At 40.5% G+C, this 21,563-nt stretch overlaps 2 protein-coding genes across 2 annotated transcripts in view; both read left to right on the plus strand.

Moving 5' to 3' along the window:
- The window catches only part of zc3h3 (zinc finger CCCH-type containing 3), a 73,849-nt gene extending 64,834 nt beyond the window's left edge, over positions 1-9,015 (plus strand). The window contains exons 10-12 of the mRNA XM_060867568.1: positions 3,861-4,024; positions 4,200-4,357; positions 8,508-9,015. Coding sequence (XP_060723551.1) covers positions 3,861-4,024; positions 4,200-4,357; positions 8,508-8,539 — 354 coding nt within the window. The 3' untranslated portion in view covers positions 8,540-9,015. The remainder of the gene's footprint in view (positions 1-3,860; positions 4,025-4,199; positions 4,358-8,507) is intronic.
- A 5,201-nt stretch (positions 9,016-14,216) lies between these two features.
- Positions 14,217-18,435, plus strand: mafaa (MAF bZIP transcription factor Aa). The gene has a single exon (XM_060867569.1). The coding sequence runs from the start codon at positions 15,007-15,009 to the stop codon at positions 15,979-15,981; it is 975 nt and encodes a 324-aa protein (XP_060723552.1). The 5' UTR covers positions 14,217-15,006; the 3' UTR covers positions 15,982-18,435.
- The last annotated feature ends 3,128 nt before the right edge of the window (positions 18,436-21,563 follow it).

A 21,563-nucleotide genomic window follows, 5' to 3' on the forward strand; every position in this document is an offset into this window, starting at 1 on the left:
GTGACTACAGCAATAATACACTTCAGTAACTTCAGGTTAGTAAGAAGCAGTGTTGTGCTAGTTACTAAGAAATAGTAACTAGTTACAGTTACTAGTTACTTCATTCAAAAAGTAACTCGATTACTTTGTTGATTACTTTCACCAAAAAGTAACGTGTTACTGTTAAAAGTAACTTTTTAGTTACTTTTTTAAAGAAATAATGAGCATTTTCCACTGAGAGATTCGTCTTGCTCTCGCCTCGACTCGCCATTACTGCCGCACATACTCGAATAAACAGAAGCACACCCACAGTGCAGCGTCTTCATGTTTACAGCGGTTGGCATCCACCAATCCTACAATGCGTCGCTGCTGTAATCAGGTTAGACTGTAGACTACACTTCAGCCAAAATGAATTCATTTATAAAAGTAACGGACAAACGCACCATATAGTAACGGTAACAGAGTTACTTTATTTAAAAAGTAATGCGTTAGAGTATTAGTTACTGTCAAATGTACTTGCGTTACAGTAACGCGTTACTAATAACGTGTTATTGCCCAACACTGGTAAGAAGCCACATTACACATTAACACATCGTAGTTTATTTTCCTAAAACAGTATACCTCAGTATAGATAAATGTCATGAATAAATGTTGTGGTTGTAATTATTTGTCCTTATTATAGTTCTAAGTGGAATAGTCTGGAATAGAATATGTTTAAAAATGATGCCAGTCACACAGTTAGGTGTAAATAAAAATCTCCCATACATAGGGAGATTTATGTATAAATATTATCTCCCTATATTATATATAGGGAGATATTATTTCACATTATGTCTGTTTTATGTTGTGTGAAAGAAAAGTTTAGGAATTAAAAATAAATAAATAAATAACTTTAATGGTTGATTTCTCTGTTCTCTATGTATACATATATAGAACTCTCATGAAGGCTGACCTTCTATAAAGCTGTAGCTGATTTCTTCATTTCTTTAGTAAAGTTCTTACGGAAATGCGTAGGTTTTTGCATCAGTCAAACTAAAAGCAAATGGGCATACAGAAAAAGGAGGGGAAAAAAAAAAGTAACTGAATGCTCCTCGGAGATGGGGTGAAATTGCAATCGACTGAGCACAAGTGGAGAGGGATTTAGCAAATTGGAGCAATTAGCCACGAGCATGGTGAGTGATGATGTTGTCTATAGGATGATGTAGAGGGTATTAGGGCCAAGACTCGGAGGCTGCGATAATCTTGTCCCACGAGACAGTGTGTTTGACACTGTGTGTGCGTGTGTGTGTGTGTCCGTCCACACATGCTTTTCTTATTAAAGAACTTCATGCATAAAGGTGTGATGTCAGTACGCAGGTCCAGGACGCATGGAGACGGCCTTTTTCTGATCTTCAGTCATTGACTTTATAGATTTTCACCTTATTCAGTGTTCTTGAGACATCTTCTAAAAGAGGGAGTGAGAAGCAAAAAAAACATCCATTAGTTGACAAACACGTCTGAAATCGTTTCTAGCTGATTTCTTAAACATTATTTATTCATGATGCTTTAAAGAGGTGCTTAAATGTGTCTATATTAATTAGGTAAGGACGTGAAGTAAATAAAAGTAAAAATCTCCAATGGAAATAAATGTGTTATGTGATTACTGTGGTAAAAAAAAAAAAATCTTTAGGCAAATTATTTTGTTGATCGATAGAATTAAGACAGCGACAGTCGATGGGAACGTCACAGTCTTTTGTTTTGGTTCCTTACTCTTAATCAAAGGACTTGTACGAGCTGTGCATGTGGAACATATTGTGACACTGGAACCTATAATGGTTTCATTATTCTGTGTGTAAAATGGAATGATTGTGTGCTCTAGTAAATCTCAGCACTGTTGCTTGACCGAACACGTGGTGTGTGTGTGAGTGTGTACGTGTGTGCGCGCATGTGCTAGAGTGTATGTGTGTGTGTCTCCGTGTGTGTGTCTCCATGTATGTGTGTTTGCGGGAGAGAAGTGTGTGTGTGTGCAGGAGAGAAGTGTGTGTGTGTGCGGGAGAGAAGTGTGTGTGTGTGCAGGAGAGAAGTGTGTGTGTGTGCGGGAGAGAAGTGTGTGTGTGTGCGGGAGAGAAGTGTGTGTGTGCGGGAGAGAAGTGTGTGTGTGTGCGGGAGAGAAGTGTGTGTGTGTGCGGGAGAGAAGTGTGTGTGCGCGGGAGAGAAGTGTGTTTGTGTGCGGGAGAGAAGTGTGTGTGTGTGCGGGAGAGAAGTGTGTGTGTGTGTGCGGGAGAGAAGTGTGTGTGTGTGTGTGGGAGAGAAGTGTGTGTGGGAGAGAAGTGTGTGTGTGTGCGGGAGAGAAGTGTGTGTGCGGGAGAGAAGTGTGTGTGCGGGAGAGAAGTGTGTGTGCGGGAGAGAAGTGTGCGCGTGTGTGCGGGAGAGAGGTGTGTGTGCGCGGGAGAGAAGTGTGTTTGTGTGCGGGAGAGAAGTGTGTTTGTGTGCGGGAGAGAAGTGTGTGTGTGTGTGTGCGGGAGAGAAGTGTGTGTGTGTGTGCGGGAGAGAAGTGTGTGTGTGTGTGTGTGTGGGAGAGAAGTGTGTGTGTGTGTGCGGGAGAGAAGTGTGTGTGCGGGAGAGAAGTGTGCGCGTGTGTGCGGGAGAGAAGTGTGCGCGTGTGGGCGGGAGAGAAGTGTGCGCGTGTGGGCGGGAGAGAAGTGTGCGCGTGTGGGCGGGAGAGGAAGTGTGCGCGTGTGGGCGGGAGAGGAAGTGTGCGCGTGTGGGCGGGAGAGGAAGTGTGCGCGTGTGGGCGGGAGAGGAAGTGTGCGCGTGTGGGCGGGAGAGGAAGTGTGCGCGTGTGGGCGGGAGAGAAGTGTGCGCGTGTGGGCGGGAGAGAAGTGTGCGCGTGTGTGCGGGAGAGAAGTGTGCGCGTGTGGGCGGGAGAGGAAGTGTGCGCGTGTGGGCGGGAGAGAAGTGTGCGCGTGTGGGCGGGAGAGAAGTGTGCGCGTCTGGGAGAGAAGTGCTGGGCTGCTGGGCCCTGCTGGGCCTCTGAGCAAGGCCCTTAACCCTCAATTGCTCAGTTGTATAAAATGAGATAAGGGTGTCTGCTAAATGCTGTAAATGTGAGTGAGTGTGTGTGTGTGTGTGTGTGTGGTGAGAGTGTGTGTGTGGTAAATGTGTGAGAGTGTGTTTGTGAGACAGTGTGAGAAAGTTTGTGAGTGAGTGAGAGAAAGAGATTGAGTGAGAGAGAGAGAGAGAGAGAGTGTGTCTGTGTGTGTGTGTCTGTGTGTGTGTCTGTGTGTGTGTCTGTGTGTGTCTGTGTGTGTGTGTGTGTGCGCGCGCTCATATGTGGTTGTGTAGATCCCAGGATCTTGGTATGTACTCTGAGCAACTACAGGGTGATGGAGAGTCCACACTGTTCCCGGAAACACGATCCTGTAGCCTTCTCTCCCCCTACACACACTCCCTCACACACACACACTCCCTCACACACACTCCCTCACTCTCACACACACACACACTCCCTCACTCACACACACACACACACTCCCTCACACACACAGACTCTATTTCAAGAGCAACCTGCTCCTCATACATTCTCTATCTTCTCACATACACACGTCTTGCGCCCCTCGCCCCATAGTGGGTATAATTAGCTTTTCTGACAGGTGGAAGAGATCGGATCTCCTGAAGAATGAAGCTACCAATTTACACCCATATTACACAGGCGCACACACTCTCACCTACTCTCACTTACTGGATCATACGTACACGCTGATTCAAGTGCATGCATCCACCACACACGCATCCTTTTGCTTTAACATGAACACACAAACAGTTCAGACCCTTATCCCGTTAAACAGGAAAAAGGATATCACAGTGATAAGCTTAACGATAACACACCATTTTCTCCACAGTGTAAGAAGAAACACACACTTGTATGTCCAGACTTCTCCAGAACTGGTGTTTGTCCCCAAGGGGCTAAGTGTAAACTGCAGCACAGACAAAGGGTCAAGTGTGCTGAATCCAGACAGAGCTCGGGCCATGGTAAAAAAGCCCACAGTCGTGAATCAACAAAGAGGTTTGTCTAAGAAACAAATAAAAAATTCATTAAAAGCCATCAGTCATAAAAATCATAACAACAATCTGAAGTCTGTTTGGATTGATTCCTGATGCATGACATATTACTTCTACCTTCAGAGATGATGCTGATTGTCTAATTGTTTTACATTGTCTTTTTTTCCTTCCCCTTTAAGTCCCAGGCCAGAGCCAGAGGCCACTCCATCAGAGGAAGGCACACCTAAGAGCAATCCTGCAAAGCTGCCCTCCTTTATCTCTCTGTCCAGTTCCCCAGAGACCCCAGAAAGTGGTGTGAGCCCTTTATGCCCCCCTGGTCCAGGGGCAGAGGGCACAGGTGAGCCATGACCCCCCAGCAGGGTGGGAATCTTCTTGCATCTCACACACACACACACACACGCACACACACACACACACCTGGTAGGTTTTACAGTTTAACAGCTTTTCATTGTCTGTTCAAGCAAATGCTGAATTCTGTTCATGTTGCCAGATATAGAAGGATAGAAGGTAAAGACTGTTACAGGGTTCTGAGAAATATTACATAGGATATTATAAATACTTCTGCCTCAGGACAGGTGTTCCCAGGGACACGCTTCATATCCACCATCAGGACAAAGGGAAAGAATTAATCTCATTGTGGAGATAAACTAAATCTTTCTTTTTTAAATGTCTAGGGATGGATGGGAAACTTCATTGAGAAATGTATTCTTATGTGTATGTGTGTGTGTCTGTCTGTCTGTCTGTCTGTGTGTCTGTGTATATGTGTGTGTATGTGTCTGTCTGTCCGTGTGTGTGTGTCTGTGTATGTGTCTGTCTGTCTGTCTGTCTGTGTGTATGTGTCTCTTTGTGTGTGTGTCTGTGTGTTGGTATGTGTCTGTCTGTTACAGTAACAAGCAGCTAGAATCGTGGGTGTGTGTGTCTGTGTTTGTGTATGTGTCTGTCTGTCTGTGTGTCTGTCTGTGTATGTGTTGGTGTATGTGTTGGTGTGTGTGTGTCTCTGCCTGTCTGTGCGTGTGCGTGTGTGTGTGTCTCTGTGTGTCTGTGGGAGTGTCTGTCCCGGTGTGTCTGTGGAAGTGTCTGTGTGTTTATTAGTTACAATAGGAGCTGGATACTACATAATATTTCAGTTTGTTTAAATAGAATTATTAAACAGAATTATATAATGTCTAATTTTACCACCCAGTGAGTCATAAAGCACATAAACTACTTACAGGTTCTTAGAAAAGTGTTATCACAATATCAGTGTTATATTGTCATTGTCATATCAACCAGACCGTAATACGAATGCTTTAGGAAGCTGGTAATAAATCGTAGGTCATTCTAAGTTAAGTTTAATACTAAAACGGGGCAGTAATATCTTTAGAAGAGTGTAGAGATGGGGTGTAATGCTTATACCAGGGATAATTTTTAAAGACAGACTATAGATGGGTAGAGTGAGCTACAATACTCAGAAGGGGGCAGTAATATTTTAGGGTGGTGAGGGGGGACTAGTGCTTATTAAAGGGGTAATAATATTTAAAGATAGGGTGCAGAGGGTGTGTAATACATAGGGAAGAGGGTAATAATATTTAGGTTTGAGCACAGGCACAGCTGAACACAGTGCTGACAGCCTGACTGATTGCACACACTCGCTTTCTCACACACACACACACACACACGCACACACACACACACACACACACACGCACACACAAGCCATTTCTACTTCTATAGTACTTTTATTTACAATGTTGGTGACCACAGAGTGAAGTCCTAAGTTTGCTTCAGTTTTTCATTTATTTATTTATATATATATATATATATATATATATATATATATATATATATATATATATATATATATATATATATATATATGCATTTGTTTGTTTGTTTGTTTGTTTGTTTGTTTGTTTATCTCTTGTTGTCACTTTTTAATTTTACAAACTTTTAGCATGTTAAAGTTTGTACAAAACCCGGTTTTAGGTTTTAGGCCATAAACACACATTGAACACGTCCAGTTATCCAATCAGGCAACATCACAATCTTGCACATACAGGTCAAGGGAAAAATATTTACTGTCAGACACACTGATTTTGAGTGTTTCATAAACTGCTGATATTCTGAAAGATTCATGCACATCAGTCTGTAGAGTTTACACAGAATGGTGCAGAATGAAAGCATATGGATAGGCAGATATGGCTTGTTGAAGAATGGCCAGAATTGCCGATGGGCAAGACCTTGCTAACGTAGCCACTCTGTACAGCCGTGGTGAGTAGAAAAGCATCTCAGGATGTGCAATATGGTAAACTTGATGGGCTACAACAGCAGATAAGTGCATCAGGTTCCTCCCCTGACAGTCAAGAACAGGAATCTGAGGCTACAGGGGGCACAGGCTCACCCAGAGTGGATGGTAGAAGATATGAAAAAGACCAGATGAGTTTTGATTTTATGCATTGCTGTCACATGATTGACAGATTGCATGCTATGAATCTCTCTCACTCTCTCACTCACACTCACACTCACACACACACACACACACACACACACACACACACACACACACACACACACACACACACACACACACACACACACACACACAGGGGGAATCACTTGTGTACTGGGCAGATATCCGGTAGCTACCTCTTATTGAGCTGAAACATTTCATTTCAGCTTCTCTCACAGATCATCTTATACTCCAGAACATTTTTACTTGCCGTGGCCCAAATATAAATCTATAGTTTTACTGATTTTTTTTTTTTTTTTTTTTTTTTTGGTGTGTCACCAGTGCAGTTTATGACACAAACTACATAATAAGTGTCACCTTAAAAATGTTGACTATATTATATAGTTACAGTATGACACACATGTGAGCAGTCACTCAGATTGTTACACGTGCAGCTCCGTGGATCTTCATGATTCACTGAATGGCTGCTGTGCTTTCTCCTGTAACCGTACTGAGAAGAGGCCGGTGGCACCAGGGTTTATTTCAGTCCATGTATGTAAGCTTATATGTAGAGGGTTTGCCCATGACACACACACACACACATGCGCACACATTCACTTTCTCTAACCCTGAGCTATTCTGATTTATGTGTTCCTGTCGAACTGGAAAAAGTAACATAATGATATTTGATGTCAGTGCACACTCGAGTGGTCTTGATTGGCACCAGTGGCCTCTCTGCCCTCCCAGATGCCTTCACAATCAACAGCCACTTTAACATTCTGCTATCTGTATAGTGCCTGAGAAACAACTAAGTGACTGATGAAATAGCCTGTGACAACTCACACACGTGCACACACCATGACAGAGCAGTTCACTGATACTACTGAGGACACACCTCACCTCTTGTGTTCATTAAACAGGCACGCACACTCACCTCTACCTCACACTCAGTGTAGCACCAGCTTTCATCTCTCTCTCTCTCTCTCTCTCTCTCTCTCTCTCTCTCTCTCTCTCTCTCTCTCCCCATCTCTCTCTCTCTCTCTCCATCTCTCTCTCTCTCTCTCCATCTCTCTCTCTCTCTCTCTCTCTCTCTCTCTCTCTCTCTCTCTCTCTCTCCATCTCTCTCCCTATTCCCCTCTTCCTCTCTCTCACTTTCCTTTTCTTTCCCTCTCTCTCTCTCGCTCTCTCCCTCTTCCCCTCTTCTTCTCTCTCTCCCCTTTCTTCTTCCCCCCCTTTCTCTCTCTCTCTATCTATCTCTCTCTATCTCACTATCCCTCTTCCTCTTTCCTCCTCTTTCTTCCTCCTCCCTCTCTCTTCCTCCTCCCCCTCTCTCTCTATCTCTCCCTCTTCCTCTTCCCCCTCTCTCTTTCTCCCCCCCTGTCTCTCTCTACCTCTCCCCTTCCCTCTCTCTTCCTACCCCCTTTTTCTCTCTCTCTCTTCCTCCCTCTCCCCCTCCCTCTGGTTTCTCTCATTTTGTATCACTGATGTATGTTGTGACAAAACAGAAAAAAATACATAACAGCTACTAAAAAGTAAAAAAAAAACTGTTACTTTTTTTTACACTATATTCTCCTGATTTGTTGCCATTTCTACATGTCTTCGTGATTCGATGCATTTTTTTTGCTTTATAGAACTTTAGGGCTTTAGGTTTTGTTGTAAAATATATTTGTATTCTTTTAATCTTACATACTTATAGGTTTATGTGTATCTTTTTTTTTAATATTTGTTTATGCTCACTTTTGTCTTTGGCCTGTGTCTGTATAAGTTTTCTGATTATTTCTCACTCTCACTCACACGCACGCACACACACGCACACACACACACATTCAAGATATCTTTGCATTTAGGTATCCAGGTATCTCTGGTCATTTAATTTATCATTTATTCTTGCCATCATGTTTTATGTCTCATTCACGTTCACGTTCATCGCAGCAGCACTTTAACATTTTAACCCAGTTCTAATATCATAGCTAAAATGAACCGGAAGGAAACTATGAGCTACACAGTTTGTACTTCAGTTACACATGTATTTGTACTTCTTCTGCTTTCTGTGCTGTAGGAAAGAAGCTGCACATCAAGCCTCGCTTTTAGAGACAACCCTGAAGCTGAAAACTCTCTGCAGTCCCTTCAACCCACAGATGATTGTTAAACAGCTGGAATACTGAACCGCTGAACTTGGAACTTGGAAACTGCCAGAAAATATCCAGAAAATCATTCCAAATTATTAATTACTGTACATGTTCCAGTGCTTGAATTACTCTCTAATTTGGCTTAGAATAGACAAGATGTGAGTTCGGTACTGCAGGTAAGTAATAAATGTCCAGCTGTTTAACTTTTAGCATGTCTAAATCCAGAGAGTTTTGTCATAAGGCTTATTTTTAGGGGGTTTATTAATTTAACACGCATTTAAGGTGCTTTTTTGAGGTAGTGCATCTCAGGGACATTTTTTGTCACTTTTAAAACATTATAACTTAGTTGTTTGTATTGGATAATATTGTATTTTATTGCATACTATTTATGTTTGTGGTTGAATTTCAATTAATTATGCAAATAAAGATGTTGATCAATGTTGTTTTTTTGTGTCTTTTTTTGTTTGAATTTAGTGAAAGCAAAGTGAAAAGACTGAAATATAAAACGTACGAAGACTAAAGAAGTATAAAGGGAAAGAAAGCGAGGGTAAATATTTCTCTTGTGTAATTAGCATGTAGTAGTGATAGAGAGGTAGGGACCGGATGATGTCTAGTGCACAATCCTTTGCTTCCTGTCAAAGCTCTTGATATTCTGACTATTAATACTGTGTTTAACCACAACCTCACGCTCGATGATCTATGAGCAAGGGTCGCTGTGAGAAAGCTGGCTAACCGCACAGGCAGCGACAGGGGGCATTAATACACACGGCAAGGGCCTCGCTTCAGAGCGTGACACTCGCGTGCCCTGACAGGCCTGCCGCCGTGCTAACGAGATAAAGGCTGTCTGCCTGATGTACTGTGTACACACACACACACACACAAGCTGACAGAGGAATGGCGCAAAAGAGAATCCTGCATTCTTCTCCATTTCTCTAGTCTCCGTCTATCCATCTTTTATGATGCCTTACTGACACGAACACTTCGTATGAATGCAGATGGTGTGCACATCAAGTAGTATAATGTGCTCGTCCACACAGTTTTTCATAAATCTTCTTTTTAACATCTGCATTTTTTTATGTATTTATTTATTTATTTTATTAAATATAAGTCCACTTATGTTACAGAGATTCAAATTCAAATCTGAAATCAATTGTGCATTATATTTTCATTATTGCACACATTTAATCTATTATAATAAGAGGGTTTTTTTTTTTTTTTTGATTGAAATTTAATTAAAGTCTTATTTGTCTAACCAATAAAGCTGTTGAGCAATTTTAATTATATTAAATAAGAGAGACTTAAAGAGGTGTGTGTGTGTGTGTGTGGAAAAGGAAAAAAAACGAGCAGTCACCACTCATTATTAATGGAGAAGGAAAGCATATCCTCCAAACAGGAGAGATATGGAGCAATCCATCTTTTTCTCCCTCCCTTCCTCTCTCGTTCCCTGGCTCTGACGGTGAGGATGTAAGTGCCTGAGACAGATGTCTGCTGCCGCTTGTCTCAAAGCTCAACATGAGCTGCTGAGCTCGGCATACTCTAATTAAGATCAATATTTCAATTTTTAGTAAAAGAGCATGGGAAAGAGAGGTAGAACAAAGTGGGGGAGGACAGGAAAAACATATATTTCCCTTTTTCCTCTGAAAAATCTGATTCAAATTGGAGGGAAAAAAGGGAAAGTATAAAAGGTCAAGTGTAATTTTTCTCCACCTCGATGGATTTCAGCGACATAAAAAAGACAAACTTATTACAACTCAGCAAAGAATCTACCCCATCAATAAAGATCATGCTTCCACTGCAAGTAGTTATTCATTAGTCTCACACTACTCTATTATTCTTCCTCCCTTCCGCTCACCTTCATTCGTCATCTGGTTCAGGTTCTTCTATAATATTAAACTGTTTCTTTGACAGACTCGATCTGATCACTAGTTCCCTATGTGTCTGTTTTATTTTTTTTCTTTCTTTCTTTGTCCACCTATTTCCCTAAAAACTTTGCACAACTATCATTCTCCTCATCTGTCTTGCAGCAATTCCTGCTGCTGTTCCAGACTCACTTTTTTGCTGGGTATTTCAAATTAAATGGATATGTAACCATCCATACACAGTTAATATTGAATCTTTGAGCTGGCCTTCAAGATTATGCGACCTACAAATGCTTGCTTTCCAAACCTGCCTTTGTTGCCCATGACCTCACATCTCTGGCTTAAACTGGAATAAATCCATCTCACAAATTTCCTGGCCAAAGCCTCATCATCCTTCTCTCTTTGCGTCATCTTTCTCTTACACTTAGAACCTGCTGATGTCCGTTTTGCTTAAATCGGAAGAACTGCACCAGTAGCTAACTCTTACTATGCAAAGACACAATGAAAGCCCTGACTTCAAAATTTATGTCTCAAGCCCTCAGATGCATCTACGCCCACTGTGACTCTGTTCTATCGAATAGTTTACGCTGGATCTTCTTAAAGGTGGCCTTTTTAAAGCAGACTGCTTAGCTTGGACTTTAAGGTCCACTCATGCTTATTTGATAAAACCTTCTGTAATGACTTAGTGCACCTTAAATACTATGATATGATTTGTCCCTTCATCTGACATATTTTCCCTCCTTTTTTCTCCTCCGTAGGCAGATATGAGTCTTGAGAGCCTCTGTATTTCACTTTGTTCCACTTAGGCATGAAATCTTCCTCTACCACGTTACATTAAATACACTGTAGCCTCAAGCAGTCAGCTCTCCAGAAATCTGCTCTGAACTCTTTACTACTTTACTGGAGGCTCACAGTTTTGTCTTGTTTTAGAGGTGTATAATATTGAATTATTATTATTAATTACAGGACTGTATCTGCTATAACACACGTTTATAATGAAATTGGGGCATGGAAGCCTTTATTATCTCCACAAATACATTACAGAAGATTTCTTTTCTTCGCATATCCCATATGGAGTGCAGGGGCAATTATTATACACCACCCCTGGAGCAGGGAGGGATAAGGTCCTTGCTCAAGGGCCCAACAGTTGCAGCTTGGCCGTGCTGAGGCTCAAACGACGATCCTTTGGTCAACAACCCAGAGCCTTATCCACTTGAGCCACCATGGCCCACAAGTATAAGACAAGTTATATACAATGTTTTGTGACAGTTCAGTTTTATAAACCTCAAAGTGGTTCTCAAACTGTCCTCATTATCTGTAAAAGTCCAAAATTCCATTAACCTCCCTCAGCACAATTATTTTTATTTTGATGAACACATAATATTTTATCTATTAATGAGCCATAGGAAATTTTATTTCCAAACCTTCCACCACCAAAACATATTAGGTCAAAGCTGACATTATTTATACACATGATCTATTTCTTGAGTGATTTTAAATCAAAGCACCATTCAAATATGCTAAAAAGTATACAAACTCAGTAATACATATAAATAATAATGATACTGCCTTTAACACAGTTGATTTAAATCTTCTAGCATCTTCGGTAATGAGGGGTCTCTAAATTTGACATAAAAATTTTTAGTCATATTATGTAAACCATATTCATTTCCAATAGGCAACGACATGTAAGCCTACTTTCTACAGTTCAGTCTACCGAGCGCTTCCTAAACTCCAGTCCAGTGGATTCCCAGTATGATTAAAAACAATGGAAAATTTTTACTTAACTTTAACCTGAGTTAGAAGTGAAGATTTGTTCTGGTGTCATAACTTCTGTACACTAATCTTTACATTTATTTTTTTTCTCCCCATGATGAAAACCTCTAACACTTCCTGATCAAGACATATGAGTCGGCAGGAATGGAGTGCGTTCAGTACGACTTAATTATTTGTCCATCCGTGCAGATGAGTCCACATGCAATTAGAGGTTAATTGCATGAACGCCTGAGAGCTTACTGGGGACTAGATCATAATTAACTCAGGGGTCCTTTCCCCTCTTCTTCTGGAGGGAATTGGGCTTTATTAAATTTTGTCATTTATAATCGACATTAGTTCATCAAGGTGAATTGCTTTAACATGTAAAGAGCATTGGGGGAATGTTCTTTACCATTAATACTAGACTTCTAAAAGATTAAAACTAAAAGCAGGACAGTTACAATGGCAGGTCCAGACCTTTATACTTTGAGTGACAGAGGAAATGGAGAAAGAGCAATCAGGGTTATCAAACATACTACAAACTATAAAACAACAAGGCTGTTTTTTGAGAATATCTGATTTATTTCTTGATGCAAAAAGTCACACAGTGACATCACTGTATTGACCTCATAGTTGCTCTATAGTTCCTAATACTGATCACATTTGGCAGGTATGATTCAGTAACTTGACACTGATACCATGACTTTTCATAAGGGTTATACTTTTCGACTCCACCTTTTCTGTTAATAACAGTTTTGTTTCAATTATTTCTCAGTGTTTCCTTTATTGTTTATTTATATCCCAGCTTTTTGTGTGGAATTGCAATTAGCCACTGCTCAGACAAATACAGATTGCAGTAATGTCTAAATCAGTTTCTCAGGTTAAGGACCTGCCTCCTTACAGTACTGATTTTCATGGTTCCTCTTTCTCACGCTGTTTAACGTCTCTGCATTCAGTACGATCTGTCATTATGTGTGGAACTCTATATCACCCTAGTCAGAAAGTGGAAAATAACTGCAATAAAATAATGAATTGATATTCATTTTTTAGGTACATCTGTCTACATAGAATAAACCTGCATGTTTCTGTGTGTTTTATCAATACTAAGTTGTCACAGTAGGCTATAACTTCCTATTAGTTTAAAGTAGGATGTAATGAATTTCCTGTTTTGCCTGATTATGGCAAATTAGGATATTCATCACTCTAATAAACTACATGACTTCCTTATAAAGTTTCCAATTAGGTATTTTTTTTAAATAACCGTAGTACATAACAATACATAGTGTTTGTTTTGGTTATTAATTTAGAATTGTGTTAAATACATTACATTAGGGTGTAAATTCAATAATAACCTTTCTTGGTATTATAACTTATGATATGAACTTTTTCTATTTGTCATGTCAGATAATTGTTTAAATAGCATGAACATTTGTGTTCATTTGCTAATTTCAGACTTTTGAATTTGAACTTTTGAATTTTAATACTTTTTTTGCAAAGTAGATGCAATTTGTAAATATCAGTAGCAAATATATATTAAGGTATATATATTATATATATATATATATTAAGGTATATAATTAAGGCTTAATATATATTTATCTGTATATATAAATAAATATCTTATATATAAATATATATAAATCTGTTTGTGATAGGGCAATAATTACAGATTAAACACTCGACTTTTTGGATGTTATATTATCATTTGTATTTATTTATTTATTTTTGATGGGTCTCTGCAGACGCACAACTGGCTGCTTCTTACATTTCTCCATTTACTTAAACTAAAGCCTCTTCCCTTGACCTCTTCTCCTCTGTATGCTAATTCACCCAGGTGTCGCTAGGGGGCATGACGAAGCTGGCCCTATTGCGATAGACTCGTTCAGGACTATGTAAATAAATCTGGCGCTCCATCTTCACATTGGTCCCTGAGATCTTACGCGGAGTGGGAGGTGTTTGAGTATCTGGCTGTATAAATAAACTCTGGTGCTGCTGCTCTCTGTATACTTCAGTGCCACGGTGTGAAATCGGTGGGACAGAGAGAGCGAAAGCGCCGGAAGAAAAGAGTAAGCTGATTACAGGGATCTACAGTTTCATGTGTATAGATATATATATACACCTATATCTATATACATATGTATCAAAGCTGTCCTGTCGGAGGAGAAGGTACTCGGGTAGCTCTGGATATCCGATAATAGACTTTAGTACACTTTGTGTGGTCTGTCCCATCGCTGGATCTTACTGTAATTTTTATTTTTATGTGAGTGTTTTCCTGCTATGTTTCTTAATGACTTCCCTAAGCTAATCATGCCACTTAACTGAGTTGATTAAGTGGCTGATGGTCGGTATTGTTGGTGACTGTTCCACGCGTGTGAGGAAACTTTCATCTCCTTGTCTTTGTGTGAGGACTACAGAGCGCACTGGAGAAAAGGGAGACCCGAAAGTGCACAAAGACTCCAGAAAACTTGTTTGGCATTATCTACATTTTTGAGAACTTAAGGACCAGACAGGTCTGCGTGCAGGTCTGTTCGTGCGTTTGACCTGAGAAAAGTTGTCAACAAGAGGAGCGCAGAGGCAACCTGGCAGGTGTACAAGTGAGTTTGCACGTGTGGTGCACGTCTAGTCCTGCTGCTATAAATAGAAGGCGTTGTACGCATTAAAATCAGAGAAACAACAGCTGTCGAGCTGTGCGTGAAACGCCCCACCCTACCTGCACCGTCTTTACAGGACAGGACAGGACAGTACAGGACAGGACAGGACAGGGCCTCTCACTCGCTTTGGCTCTGAGGCTGCACGTGTCCTCGCATGGACTGACATGGCCACGGACCTCGCCATGAGCGCTGACCTGCCCACCAGTCCCCTGGCTATCGAGTACGTGAACGACTTCGACCTCATGAAGTTTGAGGTGAAAAAAGAGCCTCCTGAGGCCGAGCGTTACTGCCACCGCTTACCGCCGGGCTCTCTTTCCTCCACGCCGATCAGCACGCCGTGCTCCTCCGTGCCTTCCTCGCCAAGTTTTTGCGCACCTAGTCCCGGCGCACAGCCCGTCCAGAACCTCGGAGTCAATAACAACAACAACAGTAGTAACAGCAGCAATGGTGGAAACAACAGCAGTAACAGTACTCAGGGCGCTTCTGGCAAGCCCCAGCTGGAGGACTTCTACTGGATCCCTAACTACCAGCACCACATCAGCCCAGAGGCTTTAAACCTGACCCCTGAGGACGCCGTAGAGGCGCTCATTGGAAACGCGCACCACCACCACCATCACCATCACCATCAGCAATACGACACGTTCCGCGGGCAGCAGTACGTCGGCGAGGACCTGTCGACCTCCTCAAACGGGTACCACCACGCGGCGCACGCCCACCACCCGCACCACCACCATCACGGCCACCACACGCTCGCGCGTCTCGAAGACCGTTTCACGGACGAGCAACTCGTTAGTATGACGGTGCGCGAGTTGAACCGGCAGCTGCGCGGCTTCAGCAAGGAGGAGGTGATCCGCCTGAAGCAAAAACGTCGCACCCTGAAGAACCGCGGCTACGCGCAGTCATGTCGCTATAAGCGCGTGCAACAGCGGCACATGCTCGAGACGGAGAAGTGCACGCTGCAGAACCAAGTGGAGCAACTCAAGCAGGACGTGGCGCGCTTGGCCAAAGAGAGAGACATGTACAAAGAAAAGTACGAGAAGCTTGCAGGCCGGACCTACAACGGCGGCAGCAGCAACGCCAACCGGGACCCGTCCAGCGGTAATCACGGCAAAGCCTCATCGGCGGATTTCTTCATGTGAGAACTGTTTCAGGTCTTTTTTCTTTTTACCCCACACGAACTGTTTTTTTTACTTTCATTTTTATCTAAGTGTGACCTATTTTTATTTAGGCTACAGTTCGTATACAGCAAAATCCCCGATGCCGAATTAACACCTGCAACATGTTTTCTTAAAAAGCTCCTCTGAAAAGTGGCACTAAAGCGTATCAGTCTTTTACAACTTTAGTGTGTATCCTTTACCTAGAAATGTGCGTTTGAGGCATAACTTTCAGCACTATTTACGGTCCATTACAGTACAGTACTTTACATCATCGAGGTACAAGATGTCAACATTTCTAGGGGAAAGATACATAATAAACGTACAAACGATACAAAGCTATAGTTTAGTACCTTTTTGGGTACCGTTCTAGTGTGCATTTGTTCACTTAACACTGAGGATTTTGCTGTCTGCTTTTCATAAACAAAGCCAAGGACTCGCATCATTGCATATGACAACATAAGCAACATATGTCCAGTAACGCACACGAGATAGTCACCGCGCGTAATGGTGCACACTGACTGTTTGTGCGCGTACATTAGACTATCAAATATATGTCTTAAAGGTAGTATGTTCATAGAGAAGGTATAAACGGACCTCACCTCTGACCTATACGTGGACTCACACATCACCACCTCCACACAAAATATCGTGCTTTCTGACTCAGTGTATCAGAATAAAGAGCGTTTTTAATACAAAAAAGTCTTACCTGCTCACACAACCAGCGGTGGATTGGTGTTCTCAGACGTTTTCGTCTTCTTCAGTCTTAACGGATCCGACAAACATGAAGCGCAAAAAGTGTGGATCTGAAATGTTATTTATTTATTCGTGTTATTTATTTTCTGATCGGACTAAAGAGGAATTTGCAACCCAACGAATGAATAAAAAAGGGGGGAAAGGCAATACATTGTCGGACTTATTTGAGAAGGTTGTACTCTTTGTAGTGACTTATGGACCTGAGAAGGAAGCATTGCAGCCTGCATCCACCCTCCAACCCTGCATGCGGGACATGTATGGTCACTAAATCTCCAAGCCCTTTGTATCTTTCCCACACACCTGGATGAAAAAAAGCATGGCCCTTAATCAGCCCCGTATCTTCCTCCTTGTCCATCTTATCTCTCTTCTAAGTCTGTCCCGAACAGTGTAGTGTAACGTCTTTAGACTTTTAGTAAATATGCAGTTAAGGAATTGGAACAGAACCCTAAAACTACAGGAAGTCCAGAAAGGTTTTATCACCAGTGAAATGCGTCCGAGCCTAATTTTGTTTTCTTTTCTTTCTTTCTTTTTTTTTTAAATGTTCAAAGTAACAGAATAGTGCCACATAAATTAAATGAACTGAGCCAGATTTACTTATTTATTCTCACAACGTGTAAATATGTAGAAATCAGTTAGTGTGTTCATTTTGAAGTATTTTTTCCCCCCCAAGTCTTTATTTTTATTTTTTTGCTTGTTTAATCAAAACATCTTAACTGCAATGTTTGTATGTAAAAGCATGCAAATAGAACAACGATATTCTTTCTATCGAATATGTACAATATATAAGAAGAGATGCAATGCTTACTGCACTGGAACAGAAGGAACTGGGGATGTGCTGGGGTTCATTTCTCTCTCTGTGTTCATCTAAAGGTGACATCAAATATTTGGACTTCAGTCGCTGCTACATCCTATATATACATATATATTCAAGGACTCAAAAATAAAATTTAATATGCATTACTTTGTGCGAAAAATAATACCAATCGAATTGAAAAAGAATTTTGGATCAATTGCTAGATGCCGTTTGGAAAATATCCTACATTTATACACAAAAATAATATTGCTTGAATTGATTCTTTTAAGCTGAATGAATTAAATTTATGGCGATATGTAGATTTTATCAGGTGAAAAAAAAAACTATGCTCTAAAATATACTGCGTTATTTTCTTAGCTTCACAAAGTATACTCCTGACCAGTTAATTGCTCATAGGCAGAAACATACCACAAATACCACGTAGTTCACTTTAAACCATTTAATATAAGCTAAACAAAATGTGATGGTTATTTAATACAAGTTCAGAAAGTGCAATATTGGTGACCACAGCATATTGAAAACAACACAAAATCTTGTCTCAGTAGTGTACATGCAACATCCAGTACCAAAATTAAGTGCTTAAGATTTATACACAGCGTCATTGGGATTTTTCTCCATTGGGATGTCAGTCAGGTCTTCCTCCTGTATATGAGGTTATATTTGGGAATGTCACCAGGAAGCCAGTTCACCCTCCTGCTTCAGTCAGAACGCAGTGTGAGCGCAGTCTCTCTTTACATTACTTTCATATGGAGCACATGGAGGCTTGAGATGACCTTGGCTCAGAGATGGGCTGTATGTGTACAAAACTGTATATATATGATTTCTATATATTTATTCTAGAAACATCTAATGTCCTCTACGTGTCAATACGTCCAATCTGAAATGTTTCTGAATGGAATGTTGTTCAGAATCTTGTTTTCATAAAGTTTAATAAAAAGTTGTGTCAAACGCGTTTTTCGTTTAATCAATGCCTCCGAATGAACCGATGGCTAAATGTAATGCATTTTATTCATTACTATTAAGAGCCGCTAGTATGTAAAAATTCAATAAAATAGTTATTTATAAATATCGTAAAAATATCCCAATTAATCATTGAATTTAAACATGTATTTTTTACTCTCTGATATTTATGACCAGGAGATAAATGTTGGTACATTTTGATTGACTTTTTTTTCTATGCGCTATATTAATGTATCTGCACTTTAATGTCAGAAGAGATCACAGGGATCACAAATGTTATGCGTTTTTGCGCATAACATTTTAACCTAACATAACCTAACTCTAACATTAGTGACCCTAATTACTCTGTTAAAAGAAAAAAAAATATTCACTTAAAATTCAATATTACCTTCGGGGAAAATTATACACTTTTAAATGCATTATTATTATTATTATTATTATTATTATTATTATTATTATTATTATTATTATATATTAATATTATTATTATTTTTATATATTAATAATAACTTTTATTATTATTTGTTGTCCAATACATCATAAACTCTCTCTCTCTCTCTCTCTCTCTCTCTCTCTCTCTCTCTCTTTCTCTCTCAAAAGCGCACCAAAAAATTCTGATAATTTTATAAATCTTGATGGTGTAGATGAATCTCTTTGGGCTGATTAATTGACGGGGTCTTGTCTCAAACCGCACACAGTCATCTTATGAGCATAGCATGTCAGGAACAGTAGGACACCACAGGTGGTAACTCCACTACGCGCTTCGCTACAGACGCTGTGATTTATCGCTCTGTTCGGAAATTGATCCATCTGATCGTATCTACACACTCATTTATCTCTGAGAGCGATTTTTACCAGCTGCTAATCTGTGCGATCTCTCATTTCCGAAAGAGTGGGAAAAATGTGGTTTAGAAGATCCGAGCAGAGAAATGAAACATCAAACCAAATACCAGGACGCATATATATCAAACTATTTTAATATATTCTTTAAATAAAAATGATCATATTATTTGTGTACAATTACGCAGCATTCCGTCATGTTAATCCGGCTGTATTTAAATAGAGTTATTTGGATTTCTACTTGAACGAAATTTGACTATAGACTCGTCTGTTTTCAGAATTAAAGCATGCAGATTAGCAGTAGCCTCTGGCTGATACTTTATCAACAGAAAGAGTCGGTACTGGCTCAGTGTTGGCACAAACCTGGCTAATGAGCAATTTAGACACTTTCCAAATTCAGACTAATTAGTCTGCTAAATCCATTCCATTGGCTGCATACTTAGGCAACTGCTCTCTTGGAAAAAGCATACGCCATATGTATGTACTAAATTGTTTTTCTTTCATGTTTCATCATTTATTAAGATTATTTGCAGTTCTTTTTGAATTGTGTATGTGAAGCTAAAGACTGAATTAAATGCTGTATGTGAAACTAAAGACTAAAAACCCAAAAAATTCTGTCTAATTCTAACAACTACATGCTTTAATCCACTTGAACTCCTGTCCATCACTGCTTGTGCTGAAAGATACACTCTGTTGCAGAAATGTTGAAAGAGTTGATGTTCTCGGTAAGAGTGGAATCGAAACTTCATTATGTGCATTCTATTAGAATGAATCTATCTTTAAAATGATTGTTTGCAGTACTGGTTTGGAGAGCTCACTGTGAGAGAGACTGTGAATACAAATCAGCATTGGAAGAGGAGCCTTTGGGAGGCTGCATGAGCGAATCTAACCTCTTATGGGCTTTAAGATTCTTAAGCGTTAGAGTGTCTTTCATGTATGACAGATTTCATAGCTAAAATCAACACTGTATAGTCAACAGTTTGTGAACACCTGAACTTCACGTGTGAACGTTATGTTTGCTGAACATCACAGTCCAGATTTAGTCTCTGTTTTGCTCTCATTACAGCCTCTGATCTTCTGAGAAGGCTTTCAAGTAGATATTAGAGCATGACTGTGGGGTCTTTTTGTTTTCATTTAGCCACAAGAGCATTTGTTAGATAAGGCACTGATAAAGGGTGAAGAGATCTAGGGTTTAGTCACTCTCTTACTCTCACTCATTTTCTACCGCTTATCTGAACTACCTCGGGTCACGGGGAGCCTGTGCCTTTCTCAGGCGTCATCGGGCATAAAGGCAGGATACACCCTGGACGGAGTGCCAACCCATCGCAGGGCACACACACTCTCATTCACTCACGCAATCACATACTACGGACAATTTTCCAGAGATGCCAATCAACCTACTGTACCATGCATGTCTTTGAACTGGGGGAGGAAACCGGAGCACCCGGAGGAAACCCCCGAGGCACGGGGAGAACATGCAAACTCCACACACACAAGGTGGAGGCAGGAATCGAACCCCCAACCCTGGAGGTGTGAGGCGAACATGCTAACCACTAAGCGACCGTGCCCCCAGGGTTTAGTCAGTGATCCAGTTTTTTCTCAAAGGTGTTCAGTGGGGTCGAGGTCTGGGTTCTGTGCAGACCACTCAGGTTCTCCACTCAGACCTGACAGACCATGTCTTCAGGGAGCTTGCTTTGCGTTCAGGGGTGTTGTCATGCTGGAGCAGATTTGGGCCTCTTAATGCTACAGCATACAAAGGCATCATATACAACAATTTTGGGGAGGACCACATATTAGATCAGGTGTCTGCAAACTTTTGGTCATATGATGTCTCGTGGGACAACTTAAAATTTTAATCTAATTACAATGATTTTATTTTTTAAATTGAATAAGTTAGACAAAAATTTGTAAAACAGCAAATTCTAAATAATTTATATTTAAATAAGCATGCCACATATTCTGTGGCAGTTTTGCAATTTCTCTATAATATACAAATACATTTTCTTGATACTTTTGTTGATTGGTGCAGATGTTGCTGCTTTCTTTGGAGAACTTACACTGATATTTCAATAATTAACTCCATTTGCAAATTTCCCTTTATGGATGCATTGAGAAATATATGTGGGCTCCAAGTCTCTTACTTAATACCTGCTTCAGGCTATAAATTTGGCATTTGTCATTGTTGCTCATGCTGGTC

The sequence above is a fragment of the Tachysurus vachellii genome, chromosome 4 (assembly GCF_030014155.1).
Source record: "Tachysurus vachellii isolate PV-2020 chromosome 4, HZAU_Pvac_v1, whole genome shotgun sequence".
Classification (NCBI taxonomy): Eukaryota; Metazoa; Chordata; class Actinopteri; order Siluriformes; family Bagridae; genus Tachysurus; species Tachysurus vachellii.

Coding starts and splice junctions, on each gene's coding strand:
- mafaa (XM_060867569.1), top strand. CDS start 15,007: ATGGCCACGGACCTCGCCATGAGCGCTGACCTGCCCACCAGTCCCCTG.